Here is an 18,355-nt window from a genome sequence, read left to right as displayed (position 1 = left end):
GGAGTGAAATGTCACATCCACATTTTCCTGCAAGGCTGGCAAGGCCTCTCTGTATGGTACAGCTTGAGGTCTTCCCTGCCCCTGAAAATCATGTCTCCATCCTTAAGTGTTGATTAAATATTTGTAAGCCTTCGGGAATGTTAAGCACTGGAAAGCAGTGGAATGTTTTGGCTGCAGCAGCCCTGGGTGAGAGGAGAAAGAAAAAGAGCCACGAATGTCATCCACCCCCTGGGCAAGTCACGCTCCGTGGACCATCCTTCAGCTAGTCTCCCTTCTCACCACCATGGTCACCAACTGCTGCTGCTCCTCATCCTCTTTCTCACCATGGCTATCACTCCCTCGCTTGAAAAGCAGAGCCAATGGCCACCTGTCCTCCTTTTTCACACCACCACCATGGTCCAGGCCACAGAAGATGCAGGTAACAAGCAGGTTGCAACGGAGAAGCAGAGGAGACTCCAGGAGGTCCTTCTCACTGGACCCCTGCTGCGATGTGGACCTTGCTGGGCACCCAACCATACCCAAGCTTCACACCAGCCCTGATAAGAATCGTGGAACAGCAGTCGTGGCCCCTGTGGTGATGTTCTGGAGTTTGGAACTGGGACAAGGAAAAGAGATTGGCTTGTTTTGCTTGGTGGGAAGCAGCAAAGCGGTAAAAAACCCTTCCCTGTGGCTCTGTGAACATCACACTAAATCCCAAGCAAAATAGATGAGAGGATGAGGGCCTTTTTAATTATTTGCTATCAGACGCTCAGTGAGTGAGGAGTGGCTTTCACTCAATAAAACAGGGAAACGGGGCCAGCTCTACTCATGGGCAAAGCACAGCAGCTGCCTCAGTAGCAGATGCCCTGGGGTGTTCTGGGAGGACAGAGCTGTGTATGCCTTACAGAATACCCTTTGCCCTGCCACACTAGCCTGCTGGCCTCAGGTGACACGGAGACCACCAGTGATGGAAGAAGGCTCAGCCACCAGTTTGGCCAACTTCTGTCCATGGAAGGAAGGGATGGCGCCATCTTCTCTCTGAAAGGCCCAGGCAGTAAAAGAGCCTGGGCTGGTTCTGAGCAAGGTCTATCACTTCCTCTTGCCTCCTGGCATTTGCTTCCAGAGGTGTGGAAGTTGCCACCTCTAAGGCCACTCCCATGCCCATCTATGTAAAATGCCTCCCAAGGTTCCAGCACATTCCAGTGTGGCCAAGAGACAGAACCCGGGATGGGATTCCTGTAGCTGAAGAGCCAAGTTTATGTCGAGTGGACCCAGCTTGGACCTCGATGGCTGAGATCACCAGAGGCAAGGACTAGGGTAGTGGTCACTGCAACAGTGTGGATATGTCTCTTGCTTTTCCCATAAAAGTGGCTGGTTACTCTTCTCTCCTACAGGAAAACTAAGTTGACAATACTGCAGGGTAAAAAAGGCAATATTTAGCGGCCCAGTCCTTACTAACAGGGATCTTGCAAAAGAGTGTACCTAGGGACAAAGCACTCCTATACAAAACATGATTATGATTGGTATTTGCTAGTTTTCAGGCAGGCTTATGCTTGTACTTAAGATAAAGACCTCCCGTCTTGCTCCAGCTGGACTTTCCCCTCGCCGCAGCCCCAGGGCCACCTTCCATCAACTGCCCGGTGAAAAGTGTTCCAGAAAAGAGAGAGGAAGTGGCCATCTTGCACCAACTATCCTGAGGAAAAATCCCACTTATTTGTTTTTAAATTGCTGTTACTGTTTACAATGATTCTGCTATTTTTATGTTGTTTGTAAGCCATGGCAGTAAGATGTGTATCCTGAAAGGTGGCATAGAAACAAAAACAAATGGAAATAAGTTGTGTGTCATGACAGGAGAAAAACATAGCAAATACAAGTTGTCCACAAGTATTATATTTATAGTCCATTTTCATCCTAACCTGCAGACTCAGGTAATTATCACAAAAAATGCTTGAAAAGCAGCATATTTTTCCCCTGACATAACGACTTTTGAGCATTCCATGTGGGGCCTCTTTAAATAAATGCCTTTCCCCTGTGAAAATGAGATGAAGATGATGAGGCCATAGTCACCTCAAAAGCAAATACATAAACTGAGCCTAAATCTCCACACGGGATTCTCACCCCACCTTGCTGCTTCATGAGAAAACACAAAACCACTCGCGTACAACACAAAACCACTACAACCTACAAACTTTTAAGCATTCTGTTTCAACATTTATGATTCTTCATCGCACTCCCAGCTAAGCTAGAGGAATTCCCTCCCTAATTCCTAGCAAATACAGATATCACCACTAAAAACAATAGAGCTGATTAGCACAAGTCATTTAGTTAACCAAACCATTCTCCTCACGGTTCATATATTGGGTTAATATTGTTCCCGGCCTGGGAAAATTGCCTCTCAGATTCCAGCCCGTTCCCTCATAACGAGTCAGGAGATTTACTTGAACTCTTTCATCAGATGCATCCCTAATTATGTCATTTCCACCATCTTAGATAGACTCCAGATTAGTAATATGTTGAAAGATTTCATAAGTGTTATCTAATAAACAAATCTTCAGCTGAATTTCACATATTCAGAAAAGAAGATGAAGCTTTGTTAACAAAACAGCCTTAAATAAAAGGACGAGAAGGGAGTTTGTGACACTGCACAAAGCGAAGAACTGCAAGCATCAATACTTCAGGGTAAAACTAGTAGCGCACATATATAATGCTTTCAGCTCCAATTGACAGGGAGATGGTAGCACACCACTGAATGTGGCAAATGCCCCAGAAACAACAACCAGTTTCTTAGCTCATGGCATGCTAAAGGACAGGATGCGATAGGAATGGGAAGAAAGCATCAGTTCTCGGAATGCTGTTGTGGAATATTTATGAAGCATCCGTGGCTCGAGAATATGGAACAAATCCAGGTAGATGCAACTTATAAGAAGGTTTGAAGCGCTGCGGCACAGTTCTTGTTTCCTTTGGCACACACAGTTATTTCAATTGCCCCACATGGTCTGTATCGTCTCAGCACTTGTAGGTTTTTGGAAGTGCTTCATCAGAAACCCAGGACATCTCCCTCACCCAGATGTAATGGTGAGACCCCCTAACTTGGAACCACCATTAGCTTGAGATGACTTGAAGGTACAAACAACATAGACCAACCTTGCCCACCTAGGGTAGTTCTGGACCACAGTTCCTGACCAGTGGCTATGCTGGCAGTGGCTGATGGGAGGTGGACAGAACAACTAAAGGATACTAGTTTGGTTCCAGAGCCAAGACAAAACTGGGCTCTTTCCTACTGCCTGCCAATTCAACTCTCTTCTGTTTCCTGCCTAAGAAAGCCCTGAAATTATGCAGAACAGCCTGTCTCCAAACTACACTCCCTGCTGATGATTTGTGTGACACCTTCTTCCCAAGAAGTCTTCTAGCCTGCAGAGCCTGTGACCAACCATTGACAAGCAGACCACCAGCCAACAGGGATCAATCATGGGTTTTCCCTGCCCATCTAAGTCCATGTCTAACAGGGTGCAGCATTCCTAGCAAGCGTAGACATGGTGGGCATCTGACTGATAAGAAGGCCTACTCCTCTTCTCCTTTGCAAAATTTTGTTCACCTGTTTCTTGTTCTACCCACATGGGGGTGGGTGACGAGTGGATGGCGCAGCAGGTGCCCCTCCATACTTTCTCCTGGCTCTCTGCCTGCCAAGCAAGCTAGTAGAAGCAAAGATGAAAGGGAGGTGTACCAGCAGCTGGTGACAATGCTTAGTGGACTCACTAAGGACAATGGCCCTTGGAAGGCGGCTCGCCCAAGGGCCTTCAAAATCCAGGAGCCAGCACTGACTGGAGAAGGCAGGTCGCGTGTTGCTCAGGCCTACCCTAAGCAGATAGACCTCGGAGGCAAAGCTCATCTTTGCTCATCTTTTTCCAGAGCCTCCCGCATATCTTTCTACCTCAAGAAGCACATTAAACCACTCCAGGAGATGGAGACACTTACAGCTGAAAAGTGTCACCTAGATAGTGAAAAGATTATGCCTCTCCATTGGTGAAGAGCCTTGATAAGCAGAGTAGTGATTTCACATAAGGGGAAGATAATTCTGCCCGAGCACATTCAAGGATGCCACTCCTATTAGCTGGCCTGCCAGTGCCTTTTTATGCAGTCTCTGTAACCGCCGGGACAGATGACAGATTAAGATCATAAAAACCCCACTCCATATTTTATTTCACCAGAAAGATAATCAGGTATTAGAGGCATGGTCAAAGTTCTGTCAGAAGCATAATTTTTCCAGACAGCTGTGATCAGAATTGAACAGCATTTTAGCCTGGAGATGGGCTATGATAACAGGCTTGAATGAAAACATCCTTGGACTTTCATTAACTGGCATTTTGATATATAGGCAAGAGGGCAGAGAAGGAAAGAAATAGGGGATTTGGTAGCTTCTCCCCCACCCCAAACACTCCCACCCCTTGCATTTTTCCATTTGGGGTGACAACCAATATGAACAGGTCAAGGTTCACCTCATTTTTCACTAGTTACTGTAACAGAGACGTCAATCAAACATAATCTCTGGTCAAATAAGATATTGCAGAGTCATTTTTGGAATGGATTCATATATCCCCTGCTATATATTTGTTCTTGTGACATGAAATCAAGTTTTGCTGTTACTGCTAGGAAAATTGTGAGCCAGTTCACTCCACAAGCCCTCGCAAGAGGGGCAGGTAAGTAAGCTACCTGCTCCACTGTCATTCACAAGCAGGTGATACCCATGCACTTCGCAGGTTCTTTTTCTTAAAAATAGACATCCTACATAAACGGGGCCTATAAGCATCCCCTCATATTCACCACAGCTGAGCTAAAATTTTTCAGGCATTTTTCTGAGAATATTTCTGATTTTTTTAACCCCCCTTCCACCACCCCAGAGAGAAAAGCAGAATTGTTTCAGATTTTTCTGCATTGCCCTTGGGTGGTAGATGCCATTTCTTCCCACAATGCTCCAGAATAATGTTCAGACCAGTGCATTTTAGAGGATGCAAAATGGTGGTCAGGCTAACATGTCTGGTTGCTCTTCCATTGGAAGTAACCACAATTACGCTTTTGGAACAAATGCGGAAATTGTGCTACTGTGACTGCAATGTGAGGTGTTTATAGCTCATTTTTTGGTGCAAACAACCTGTTTCATTCATGAAATCTTATAGGAGTGCACACAATACAACCTGCTACTTGTAACCTTCTGATCATAGAATCATAGAATAGTAGAGTTGGAAGGGGCCATGAAGGCCATTGAGTCCCATCCCCTGCTGTTGCAGGACACCGCGTTACACCCTCCCACTCAAATGGCTGTCCAGTTTCTTTTTGAATGTCTCCAGTGTGGGAGAGCCCACCACCCCTCTAGGCAGCTGGTTCCACTGTCGTATTGCTCTGACAGTGAGGAAGCTTTCCCTGATGTCCAGCTTGAATCTGGATTGTCACAACTTGAACTGATTATTCCGTGTCCTACACTCTGTTATTAGCAAGAAGAGATCTTGACCTTCCTCTTTGTGACAGTCTTTGAGGTGCTTATAGAGAGATATCATGTCCCCCCTCAGTCTTCTCTTCCAAAGACTGAACATGCCCAGTTCTCTCAGTCTCTCCTCATAGCGCAGTGTTTCCAAACCCTGGATCATTTCTGTTGCCTCCGCTGGACCCTTTCAAATTTACTTACATCTTTCTTAAATCATGGTGCCCAGAACTGGACATTATTCCAGGTAAGGTCTGACTAATTTTCTTCTCACATCGTTTATCATTTTCTGACCACAGAAAATCCATTAAAGAGGGAAAGATGGAATTGTTTCACAACCTGCCAGCTATTTGTCTGTCAGCACCTTGTGAGTCCCCTTTCTGCTTTAAAAAAACCCAGTGTTAAGGAGTTCTGGAGTAATCAGATTGTTTCCCTTACCCCACAATTTCTCAGTGCACAAACGTGCTGGCCACTTCCTCACAGTGAGCATCTTGAACACAGGAATCTGCCTTAAAACAGGTCAAGCTATTTGTAGGTTCTGATTGGCAGAGGCTGTCCAGGGTTGAAGGCGGGAGAGCATAGCTTGAGGCCTGCCGACCACATGAGGCCTTCCAAAGCTCTCCACAGGGGCCACCCCCTTCCTTCCAACAGCTAATGGTTTGGTGCTTTCCACCATTTGTGATGCTGAAAACCCTTTCCTAGGGTTGAGTTAATGGAAGCAAGCACTGTAAGCCAAAATATGCTAGGTTTTTTGTTCGCTTGCTTTTGCTTTCAGCTGGACTTGCCACTGGCATGTGCAGTGGATGCCATAAGCTGCTACTAAACTGAGCTCAGCCCAACAGACCTACAGCTTTACTCAGTCCTGCTAGGTGAAGTTCTTTTTTAACTAGAGATGGCAAGGACCTGAGACCCATGACATTCGAAACACATGCTCTCAGATATTAGTCCCTCTCAAATCTTGTTTCCTCCCTCCATTAGTTCTGTGTACAAAATAATGTATAACATACCAAAGCTCATGGACATTTTTTGTGGTGTATGCAGAAGTGGAGAAAGGGTGACCGACAGGTATACACGGTCCTTAGATACGATAACCGTTGGAGTAGAGGCCATGCACTTCCTACACAGCAGAATCTGTCCATGCAGGAATTTTGCAATGTGTGAAAACAGCCACAGAACAGAATCTGGCCACAGACAGAGTATTGGATTTTTCAATTAAACAGCCACATGTTAAAGGAATATCATAAAAATTGCAAATGCTGACTATTTATTTATTTAAAAGTTGTGTAGACCGTCCCATTACTGATGTCTCAGGATGGTTTAACAATACAAAATGTAAGAAAAGAAAATATGATTAAAACACCGCATCCTAAAATTTAGCAATAATAAAACCCCAATTAAAACAGTCAGGTCTTAAAACATTGGGAAAATAAAAAGGTTTTGGCCAGGCGCCGAAAAGAATAACACTGCGTGCCGCTTTAACCAAATCTGTACCAAAATACACAGAAAGAAGGTGGGGGCAGGGAGGAGACAACCTCACAAAACTTTAGGCAGAGAAGTACATGGAGTCCTGTCTAATACAACACCTTGCTACAAAATTGCATCATATACTGATTTATTGTTCTTGTTCTTACTGAAAGCCCCAAAGCATTTTGCTATTCTCTATGGCTAGCCAGTTAAACAGGTTCCTTTGAGGGCAGAAGAGGCTAAGTGTGCGGTCAATTTATCTGTGAAATAATATGTTTCTTTTTTAGCCACTCCCCTTAATACTCCCGACAGCTGAGTAAGTTTTGACAAAGCAAATTCCAAGCCTGTCAAACTGGAGAGCGACGACTATATTAGATTTCTTTTCGGAATCAAAGGCTGGAATGCAAAACTGGTCTTAAGTTCAAAGATCTTCACCTCATTTTTGCATTGCCACGCTCTGGGAATTTTGCAACCTAGCTGTTTTCTCATCATTCTTGCTCTTACCATGACAACCGAGGTTCCCTAAAGCATTCCAAGTAGAATTTCCTAGCTCGATCAATGCTACTGTTCATGGTACTATACGGAACCTCTGTACTTCAAGGCAGAGTATTTCTTGGGGACCCCCTTTCAACGGGCCCGGTTCTCAGTGAGTCCATCACTGTCACCAGCACTTGAGAGTTGGCCACTGCTGAGGTGAGCACCCTTACAGGTGCTCAGACATGTTGACCTCTCCCAACACCTGTTTTCTGCAGAGAAAGAGCATGAGAGAGCTATTGCCCATAAGATCCTGCTTATGGCCGTCCCACAGGTGGCTTCCCCTTTCAGGTTTCATAAGAAGGCTAAAGTCTTTTTACTCCAGCAGGCATTTGGGAATGACCTGTGTGTTTGCGCTGGGTTAGTTTTATTGTTTATATATCCTTCATGTTTTAATCTACAAAGTGGTTTGATTTTGATATTCCCTTAATCTACTTTTAACTTCTGTAAGCATTTGAATGTTTTAATTGTGCGAATTTTAATGTTGTGAGCTGCCTAGAGTCCCTGGGAATAGGAGAGATAAAAATCAATATTGCCATCTGCTCATTCGTTGTGGAAAGGCAGGTGCTAGAACAGATGAACCTTTGAACTGATGCAGCATAACTCTGCTGAATTCTTAAGTGGACACTGGAGGCATGGTAGAAGAACAACCAGTGGGAATTCGTTTCCCTGTAAGCTTGTTGGGGTTAGAAAACTGTATGACTTTGTTTTATACATTTCTATTCCACTCTTTAGCCCCAGAGTGTTCCCAGACTGGCGAACAACCCAGAATGAATAAAAACAAGCAAATATAAAAGTAATGAATTGAAGAACAGCACAACACTGGAAATAGATGTAAAAATAGGGAGAAAGAGAAATCCCAGTAACCAAAGCAAGTGTAAAACAACTGCTACAGTGACATGTTAAGGTTATGCATCGGCTATAATAAACTTGGCCGTCTGTAAAGACGGGTCCATAGCATTATTAAGGACACAATCTTATGTAAGTTTAGACAAAACTGACTGGGGGAAGACTGGGAGTAACAGGGGTTTTTCTGTCTTAATTTGTATAGCATTGTGCTTTTAAGTTCAAGATCTAAAATTACCTCACTGCATTCCTGGGCAAGAAGACTCAGAAAGGGTGTCTAAAGATCTCAACTCCTGATCTAGAGGTGTGAAGGCCCAAGTATTTGCAAATGAACAAAACTAAACATGCAAAAAAAAAAAATCCAATCCCATCAATGAGTACACAATAGAATAAAAGTCAGTTGGTAGTTTGTGGAACATAGAACCAATTTTTTAAAGTCTGTACAGCCCAAGGGGCTTTTTCTTACCTGAAGAGTTCAGGTTCAACATTCATGAGCTCTTGGCTGGAAAGGTGAGCCCCAGTTGTGCGGAGCAGGCGAATAATATCGTGATGCCTTTAAGAAAAGGTAGGAGAGAGTGGCTTTATTCTTAATCATGCCAGTCTCTTACTAGAAACATCTATAGAATACTAACCAAGAAAAAATACATTAATAAACTAGACCTGAGAACCAGTTCCCACACTGAAATTTCTCTACAGAAGGGCTCCCATAAGTCACTTTACTTTGATTTTGTCATTCTAAACTTTTATTCTTTTATGTATTTGTTACACTTATATACTGTCCCATAGTTCATAGGCTCTCTGAGTAGTTTACAAATGTAATTAAATCCCTTATTTTATTTTAGAGGTTTACATTATGTTTCAATATGTTTATTTAAATATTTCAGTATTGTACAATTTTAAGTTTTAACTTCAAATATTAAGGTGTGCAAAGCATTCCTTGAATCAATCAACCAATCTGCAAGCAGATAAATAAAGAAAATGATATTCGAAGCATTTATAGCAATGCCTTGTTATCAATCAAACCCAGCCATGTGATCAACTCAGTTTACACGTTTCAGCCACATGTGGTCATACATGCCACTAAATCTTCTCTAATAGCAATCTTTGATGTAGCCAAAGGCCTAAGACATTCTGTGGCCTGACATGGAACCCAAATTGTGCCTCTGACTCTCACCAGACACCTTCCTAAGGCCAACACATTAAACAAATCTGGCTGTGCAATGCAGACGCTAGTTCCCGCCTTCATCTGCTCCCTTCTCCTCACGATGCTCTTGAAGCAGTTCACTTCACTGCATCAAGACTTCCACTTAACCACATGGCAGAGCTGGTCCTGGAACATGCATTTCCAAACCTAACATGTTGCCCAACAAACACTGTATGCCAGCGACAGTCCCTGCTTTCCCAGCAAAACTGCCTTCCTCTTTGCCCTCACAGTCCCTGGTCACATTTGTTCAGGCTCCTGTTGTATCATATTGGATAGTTCATACATACACATAAGGAGACCACTTGTTCTGAGGTGGCACCCCAGTTTTGGGATGCTTGCCCCCAAAAGGATCCCCTGGCCAGGTATATTGGCCACTATGCTGTGATCTTTTTATGCCAGGTGAAAGCTTTTTTTATTTTCCCTGGATTTTTAGTTTTTCATTTTTTTGACAGGAAAAAAATCATAAATACAATCACAACAACAATAATATAACATAACAAGAACACAATAATTAAAAAAGAATAAATGAAAGAGTGCACCCACCACCTCCCAGAGACCAATACTACCATCATACACATACTATAACAATTAATAATATATAATATACTTCAATTATACCCATATCCCCTCCAGAAATTCATATAATCTTGATTGGGTTTATAGCTTTTGCCTTCCATCAATACTGCTTTTACAAAAACTTCCCAAATTTCATTATATTCATTTGCTTTCATTAAACCCTTTTTAATTTTTATTTCTATCAGTTTATCATTAATTACCATATTCCATATATCATTATTCCATTCATGTCTTTGCAAAACCCAATTCTGTTTCCATGTTTTTCATTTTTTTAAAGAAAATGTTCGTGCACTGTGCTGGCTTTTTACTTCAGTTCTTAAATAGTCTAAAACACTTGATTATATAATATTATTATTTTATTTTATTTATTTTATGGTTTTAAGTTCTGATTGTGAACTGCCCAGAGAATTATAGGTATTGGGTGGTGTACTGATCCCTGGTTGCCTGGTCCAGCCAAGACAACTCACCTCAAATTCAAGGATACTCAGAATGCAGAATTTAAGCAAGCAAAGGAAAGTATACCATCCCCCAATCTATGGCCATATTGGTTGCCTGAATGGGCTAGAATGGGCTTCATGGGCATACAAAGATACCTGGGTGAAGTGACATATCACTGTCTCTCCCCAAACCAAGAACGAAAGACAGTGCCCCTTGTCCTGGCTTTTTGAAAGTTCCCCTCTCCCGTTTCCAAGGCTGTCAGTATACATAAGCTCCTACCCCTCTTCCTGGGAGAATGGAGAAGGAATAAGCTGCTTCAGTAAAGCAAACAGTTTTGGTTCTCACCACAAAAGCAGCTCTTGAGAAATATATTAAAGGAAAGCAGCTTCAAAGCAATTATCTCTTCCACTCTCCCTAACATGCTAAAGGCTGTAAGGCCTTGTCATGGCTCTAAACACAAAACTATCTTGGCCTTTGGCCAGAGGGAAATTTCACTGTACCACCTGATGAACCTAAATAACCTCCTACCTATTCTTCTGGAGGGTAGAGCCCATCCAATACAAGTGGCATAAAAATGTAATAAACAATCCAGTAAGTTCAAATACCTGTGAGAGCTTCATCTAAGATGTAGGATTTGTATGTGATGGTCAAGAATCACATGAGTTGCCACAGCCAATAGAACTGAAGACTGATGTGAGGAAATGAGGCAGAAGATTGTGAGGGCAAATAAAGAGGAGGGAAAATAGCGTAGCGAAATAGCACAAATGCATTCACCATGAGTACAGTTATCACCAAAAGTAGATGTGCTTTCAAACAATCACAAGCAAGGACACAAAAGGGGGATGATAGTTTCAATTCAGTCCCCCTTTTCTACATTATGATTTGCAGGAGGAGGAAGACGCTGATTGGCACTGCTTTTCACAGGTCAAGTTCTTCCACAGCCCACACAGGACAGATCCTCATACAACCTTGGGGGAAATGAGCATGACACAACATTCCCACAAGTTACCAAAAGGGTTAGGTGTGCAACGTGATTATGAACCTAGCTGTAGGACTGCAAGCATATGGACACAAGAATTCCCTGCGCTGAACCGGACCAGAAGCCCACAAAGGACTTCCCTTCCAATGGTGGCCATTCGTGATGGGAGAACCAGGGGTGCAGGAGCTTGCCGAAATTCTCCAAGCATCTCTTCAAAGCTTGGCTCAGCTGTCATTCTCATTTGCAGCATGTGTTTTCTTTCAATCAAACGGGAAAATTTGTGCATTTTTCAAAAGCTCCTCCTTTTGAGAAAGCTGAGTTTTGTGAGAAAGTTCTGCCTTTTGCAAGTTCATATTTTGTAAATCAAGTTCAGGAATGCGCAAGCAGCTTTGGAGAATACACACCCTCGTTTGCATTCGGGGCCGCAGACGGGGCATTTTCAAGTGATTTGCAAACTCAGACAAAATGCTCATGCATCACTAAATGCCATATCCTGGGAAAATTCACAGTGCAGACAGCTAACCTCTCATCTGCCTGTGCTCATCTATTTGTACAAAGGAAGGGAGTGTCACCCAGGAGCTCTGAAGAAGAGCTGCTTATATCAGGGGTGGGGAACTTCACAGCAGAGAGAAGTTCCCCTTCCTCCTTTTTTCAGAAAGTAAGATATACAAATCAGGGTCTAGCTATTGTCCCAACAGACAAAGCCAGCATAACCAACTGTTATGCAGATGGGAGCTGTAGTCCAAAAGCATTCTAGCAGGTCACCATTTCCCCGCCTTGATTTACATAATCTATTTTCACTGCAGCAAAACTCCTTTGCTACAGCACTCCGGCTTCTGAGCAGAATGAGATGTTGAGGGCCAGGCGGCTTTAGGATGGACACACAGTGCAGACCAGTCTTCCTCTGCCACAAAATCACACCTTTGAGGAGCGGTCCAGTTTTGCCGCAGCTGCTTTGCAGCAGCAGCAGCCTCCTCCTCAAGGATGGTGTGTTTCAGCAAAGAGGTTCCCCGGAGAGCACAGACAGGGTCCCTGCATCCACAGCTACGTATGCCTCAGCTGAACGGGCACACGCAGGCCAAGATCATCTCCAGAACTTTGTTTGAGAGGCAAAAGGGCTTCACCAGCACCCTTAACACCTAACTTGAGAACTCAGCTGTGTCACAGAACATGTTCAGAACATCATGTGGGAATGTGGGCTGGTGACAGTTCCCTGCTGCTTGCTTCTAGGGTAACTATACACTCAAACTTGCATAATATCCGCCTGGCGCCATCGTTATTTGTTTTTCGGCACCAGGCTAAGACCTTTTCATTTAAACAACATTTTAATAAGGTTTAATATTAACTATAGGTTTTAATTTGCAGCCGGAATGAATCAGGTTTTTAATTTGTATAATCTGTATTTTTGTATTATGTTTGTTTATCTATGTAAGCCATCCCGAGGTGTTATGCGATGGGACGGCATACAAAAACTCTAAATAATAAATAAATAAGGGTTGGCAGGCATGACTAAGGTTAAAAAAAACCCTATTGCATAATGTAGACTTCTTAAAGAAGTGTTTTTGTTTTTGTTTTGCTTCTGTTGATCAGAGGAAAAAAAGTATTAAATCACAGTCACAGCAATTTCACTTCTCTGAAAAATAAAAATAGAAGAATTACTCAACCCTCTGTTCCTTTAGCAGAGATGTATTATTAACTGCTCCTGCAATTACAAACACATGTTTTGCCTGATATCTTAAATATATCGCTCACAAGTGTTCCATGAGACACAGCATGTCATCCAAGACAGTTACCCCCTCCCTGCTTCAAGAGGTAGTAACCATCATAATTACTTTTTATTCCAGCGTGCAGTCTAAAAATGAACATTAGCAAAGGTTGAAGGAAAGTGCAAGTCACTTGTGCGGCAACTCATACCAGGTCTGGCAAAGGGAAAAGTTGGCGCAGCATTTCATGAACCGTGTTGTTCTTGAGCCATCAGGCTGCAATCCTATGTATTCCTGCTAGGGAATAAGCCCTATTGAACTCAAGGAGACTTAATTCTAAGAACATGTGCTTGGGATAACTGCACTTTCAGTACAAACGGCAGAACCCCACAGAGGCATTCTATAAATTCCAATTTTTTTTTGGAATATGCATGCATTGCTGAACAGATGTGGAAGTGGTGACCAAGCTGCCTGTAGTCTGGAATACCTTTCTCCTCAGAAGTCAGCAAGGAGAACTTGTTTAGTATGCGAAGCAGAACGGGTCTAACAGTCCAGATCTACTGAAAAACATGGACAGTAAACCAGTAATGCAGCTTACGTTGGCTGATTTCAGTGGGTCTGCTCTAAGTATGACATCATCCAGATCTAACCAAATGAATTGGCTCACAAAATAGGGACAAAGCATCATGCAGCTAGTATTTTGAATACAGAACCCCTACAACTAATACAGGATTATGTAACTGGTATTTAAACCTTGAATCCTTGAATAATCCATGGTGGCTAGATTTGTCTGACATGGCCAATCCTCTACTTTCCATGAGTTTGTAGACTGTTAAGTTTTAGCAAGGAAGAGAATTGGGGTGCCAGTCTAGCTCATAGTCTCTTGCCTTGCTTTGCCTGAAGTTTAAGCAATACCAAGAAGCAAACAGTCCACACCACCACAGACGTCTGGATAGTGTTCTTCACCTTTCCATACTGCAAAGGGCGGCACCAATGAGCGCTTCTAGGATACCAACTCCTAATTCATTGTCATTGAGATCACCCTGGGCATTGCCATCTCTTCCCTGCTCTTAATTAGCAGAAGCATCATCACAGAAAAGTAAGGTGGGAAGGAGCCATGAAAACCATCAGTCCAACACCCTGCTATAGCAGGACACCATCCCTTTCAGATGACTGCCCAGTTTAACCCTGAATGTCTCTAGTATGAGAAAGACCACGACCTCTCCAGGAAACAGGTTCCACTGCTGTATTGCTCTGACAGTGAGGAAACTTTTCCTGATATCTAGCCTGAACCTGGATTGTCACAACTTGATTTGATTGTTGCATGTCCTACACTTTAGTATCAGCAAGATGAGATCTTGACCTTCTTCTTTGTGACAGCCTTTCAGGTACTTGTACAGCGATAAGTCCCTCCTCAGTCTTCTCTTCTCAAGGCTGAACATGCCCAGTTCTCTCCATCTTTCCTCACAGGGCAGTGTTTCCAAACCCTGATCATTTTTGCTGCCCTCCTCTGGACCCTTTCTAATTTTCCTGCATCTTTCTTAAATCTTGGTGACCAGAACTGGACACAGTATTCCAGGTGAGGTCTGACTAGTGAGGAGTATGAAGGAACGACTACTTCTCGTGATTTGGAAGTAATGCTTCCATTAATACATCCCAAAATAGCAGCTGCCCTTTTTGCAGCTGCATCACATTGTTGGCTCATATTTAGCTTGTTGTCCACAATAATGCCAAGGTCTTTTTCCTTTTCAGTTCTGTTGAGCCACATATTCCCCATCTTGTATTGTTTCATTTGGCTTCTTTTTCCGAGGTGGAGGACTTGGCATTTGTCTCTGGTGAATCTCATTCTGTTGTTTTCAGCCCAGCATTCAAGTTTATCAAGATCGCCCTGGATCTTCATTCTGTCTTTTAGGGTGTTGACTATTCCACCCAGTTTTGTATCATCTGCAAAACTGATTATTGTTCCTTGTACTTCCTTATCCAAATGATTAATAAACATGTTGCAGAGCACTGGGCCCAAGAGTGAACCCTGTGGCACCCCACTAGTTACCTCCACCCAGTTGGAGAAGGTGCCATTGATGAGCACTCTTTGTATCCGATTTAGCAGCCAATTTTGGATCCACCTAACAGTTTTTCCTTCTAGTCACTTTTTGCTTATCAGGATGTCATGGGACACCCTGTCGAAAGCTTTGCTAAAGTTGAGGTAGACTACGTCTATCAGTAAGAATATGGCCTGTTTGGGCATTGTTCTCTTTTAGATGATCTCCACCCAGATGGGCAACAACAAGACACTCACTGCCTAGGACCCCTGAATATCCCAAGATGACTGAGCCATATCATGTGGCCCAGATTAATGAGTGGGTCAACTTCATACTTAGTTGTATAAGTGTAATGGCGTTGAACATGCCAATTGCAAGCACTATCTGTCATAAGGGAATGTTAGTCAGTCGTAGCAGACATATTCCATTGATTTCAATGAGGCATCAGCATTGATTTCAATGAGACATCCAATGACTTCTAGAAACTTGTCTGCTCTGACTTGCTTTTGAGTTAAACATGTAGCTTGGTTTCTCTATTTCCTCTATTTATTTATAGAAATGCAGTTCTAACACACTCTTAAACTTGAATGGCTTCACGCCTTTGGCAGCTCAGTTCTTCTTTTACCCCAGACATGACAGACTTCAAATGGTGGAAGCATTTCCTAATGCATGGAAGAGATCAGGTGGGCCATGGAGATAAAGACTTGGAATAAGTTGCTCTCATGTTCTTCAAACTTCTAAAAGGAATAGACTTGCAGGTGAGAGAACATCGCCATATTTATCAGATGTATAAACAGCTACACACAATCTCTGGCTTATTATTTTGCTTTCCCAGAATAGTTTCTAAAGGTCTCAATCACAGAGTTTGAAAGGTTAGAATGCACCATACAAGCTTGGCATCAAGCCTTTGCGTTGCCAGCCATTGCTCAAAAATCACAACCTGTCTCACATGCACACTCAGTTCCTACAACTCTTCCAACATCTCTTGCTTTCTCTTCTATTTTTTTGGAAAGAAGAACACTGATGCATGTTTTATGCATGTGGCACAGAGGCACCTTCTCAGTGGTGCCCCCCCACCCCCCGGTTAAGGAATGATCCCACTGAGGGCTGCTTACGACTAACACTGTCATTTTTTTGTGCCAGCATCTGATGGCAAATGTTAGCTGTTTTAACAGATCTCATTTCTATCGAATATGTTTTAATTAAACTTTTAAAAATTTGGTATATTGGAATTTTTCACTGTAATTTACTGGATTTATGAACTGTTCTGAATCACCCAAAGAGCTGCCACTCTTGGCCAGTATAGAAATGAGATTACTACAACAACTACTGCTACTACTAATGTCCCCATTGAGCCTCCTTGATCTCTTGGTAGATATTGATCCTATTATCAAGGATCTATTCTTGAACTAACTGTGTGGGTTGGGACTGGGGGCCAGACGAAACAGTGCTTCCACTTAGACCTGAAAGATCTTTCTCAGAAAGGGGCACTGGGGAACTTCTGTTTAACTCCAAGGCACTTGAGTTGTCGAATCCAGCAAGGTTTGTTCTCATCCCTCAAGCTCTTTAACATCCACATGGAGCCAGTGGGTAAGGCTGCCTGGGATTTCAAGATTTGCACTGGGCTTACATGGACAACTCCCAGCTCTGTTTCTCTCCATTATCAAAATTAGGTGAGGCTGTGGATGTGCTGAACCATTGTCTGGGTTTAATGAACTGGATAAGGACCGATAAAGTGATGTCGAATGTGGACAAGGCGGAGGCCCTATGCTTAGGTGGTTCTCAGTTTTGGGAAACTGGTGGACCACCAGTTCCAGATGGGGCTGCACTCCCCACAAGGAAAAAGTGTACAGCTCGGAGGTGCCCTGGATCCAATATTAAAACTTGAGTTCCAAGTCTCAGTGGCTCGAAGCATCTTCTGTCAGGTTTGGCTGGTTTGTTAGCTGCAGCCTTTCCTGGATAACCTCACTTCAGTGATTCATACTTCAGTAACTTCCAAGGCAGGATTACTACAATGTAACATATCTTCCCTTGAAATCTCTGCGGACCCCTCAACTGTTGGTTGGCGGATTGGGCTTCGGAGAGGGTGAATTGAACCTAGTCCTGAATGGGGTTGCACTCCCTCTTAGGGACAAAGTCCGCAGCTTGGGAGTGCTCCTCGACCCAGAGCTTTCATTGGAAGCTCAGGTGACAGCAGTGGCGAGGAGCGCTTTCCTTCAGCTTCGGCTGATCCATCAGCTGCGCCCCTACCTGGAGTACGACTGCCTGGCGACAGTGACACACGCGTTGGTGACTCCCCGACTTGACTTCTGTAACGCGCTCTACGTGGGGCTACCCTTGAAGACGGTCCGGATACTTCAATTGGTTCAAAATAGAGCTGCCAGGCTGCTGACGGGGACTGGGTGTTACGTTCACATGACTCAAGTCCTCCGTCAGCTTCATTGGCTTCCCATTGAAGTCCGGGCCCAATTCAAGGTGTTGGTGATGACCTATAAAGCCCTAAATGGCTTGGGTCCTGGTTACCTGAAGGAGCGCTTACATCCATATATGCCCGCCCGCCCCCTGAGATCTGCAGGAGAGGCCCTTCTCCGGGAACCCTCCGTGAAGGAAATTAGGAGGGTAGGTACTCGGAGGAGGGCTTTCTCTGAGGTGGCGCCCAATCTATGGAATGCGCTCCACAGAGAGGTCCGCCTGGCGCAGTCGTTATTTGTTTTTCGGTGCCAGGCGAAGACCTTTTTATTCAAATGTCATTTTAATTGCTAATATTATTTCCTTATCTTATTCTGTGGCCAGGGTGACTTATTTTAGATTGTAAATTCGTTCTATATGTTCAATGTATTATATTTTAATTTTTTGTGAGCCGCCCCGAGGCTTCGGCGAATGGGGCAGCATAGAAATTTTCTAAATAAATAAATAAACAAACAAACTGGTACAGAATTCAGCTGCTAGAATTTTGATCCGTTTGCCCAAGTGCAATCACATTACATCAGTTCTGAAATAGCAACACTGGCTGCCTATTTACTAGCGAGCCTAATTCAAGGTGCTAGCGCTTACTGCTAAAGCCACAGACAGCCTGGAGCCCAAATATCTGAACAAGTGCCTCCACCCATACCAACC

The 18,355-nt window shown here is 43.5% G+C and overlaps 1 protein-coding gene across 1 annotated transcript in view; it reads right to left on the bottom strand.

Moving 5' to 3' along the window:
* LOC123026353 (60 kDa lysophospholipase-like) overlaps nt 1-18,355 on the bottom strand; it is an 83,019-nt gene that overhangs the window by 11,061 nt on the left and 53,603 nt on the right. Inside the window, exon 13 of the mRNA XM_044435864.1 lies at nt 8,766-8,852. Within this exon, the coding sequence (XP_044291799.1) occupies nt 8,766-8,852 (87 nt within the window). The remainder of the gene's footprint in view (nt 1-8,765; nt 8,853-18,355) is intronic.

Source organism: Varanus komodoensis, unplaced genomic scaffold (genome assembly GCF_004798865.1).
Source record: "Varanus komodoensis strain SLA01 unplaced genomic scaffold, ASM479886v1 scaffold3, whole genome shotgun sequence".
NCBI lineage: Eukaryota > Metazoa > Chordata > Lepidosauria > Squamata > Varanidae > Varanus > Varanus komodoensis.
This window is presented reverse-complemented; position numbering and strand designations above follow the sequence as displayed.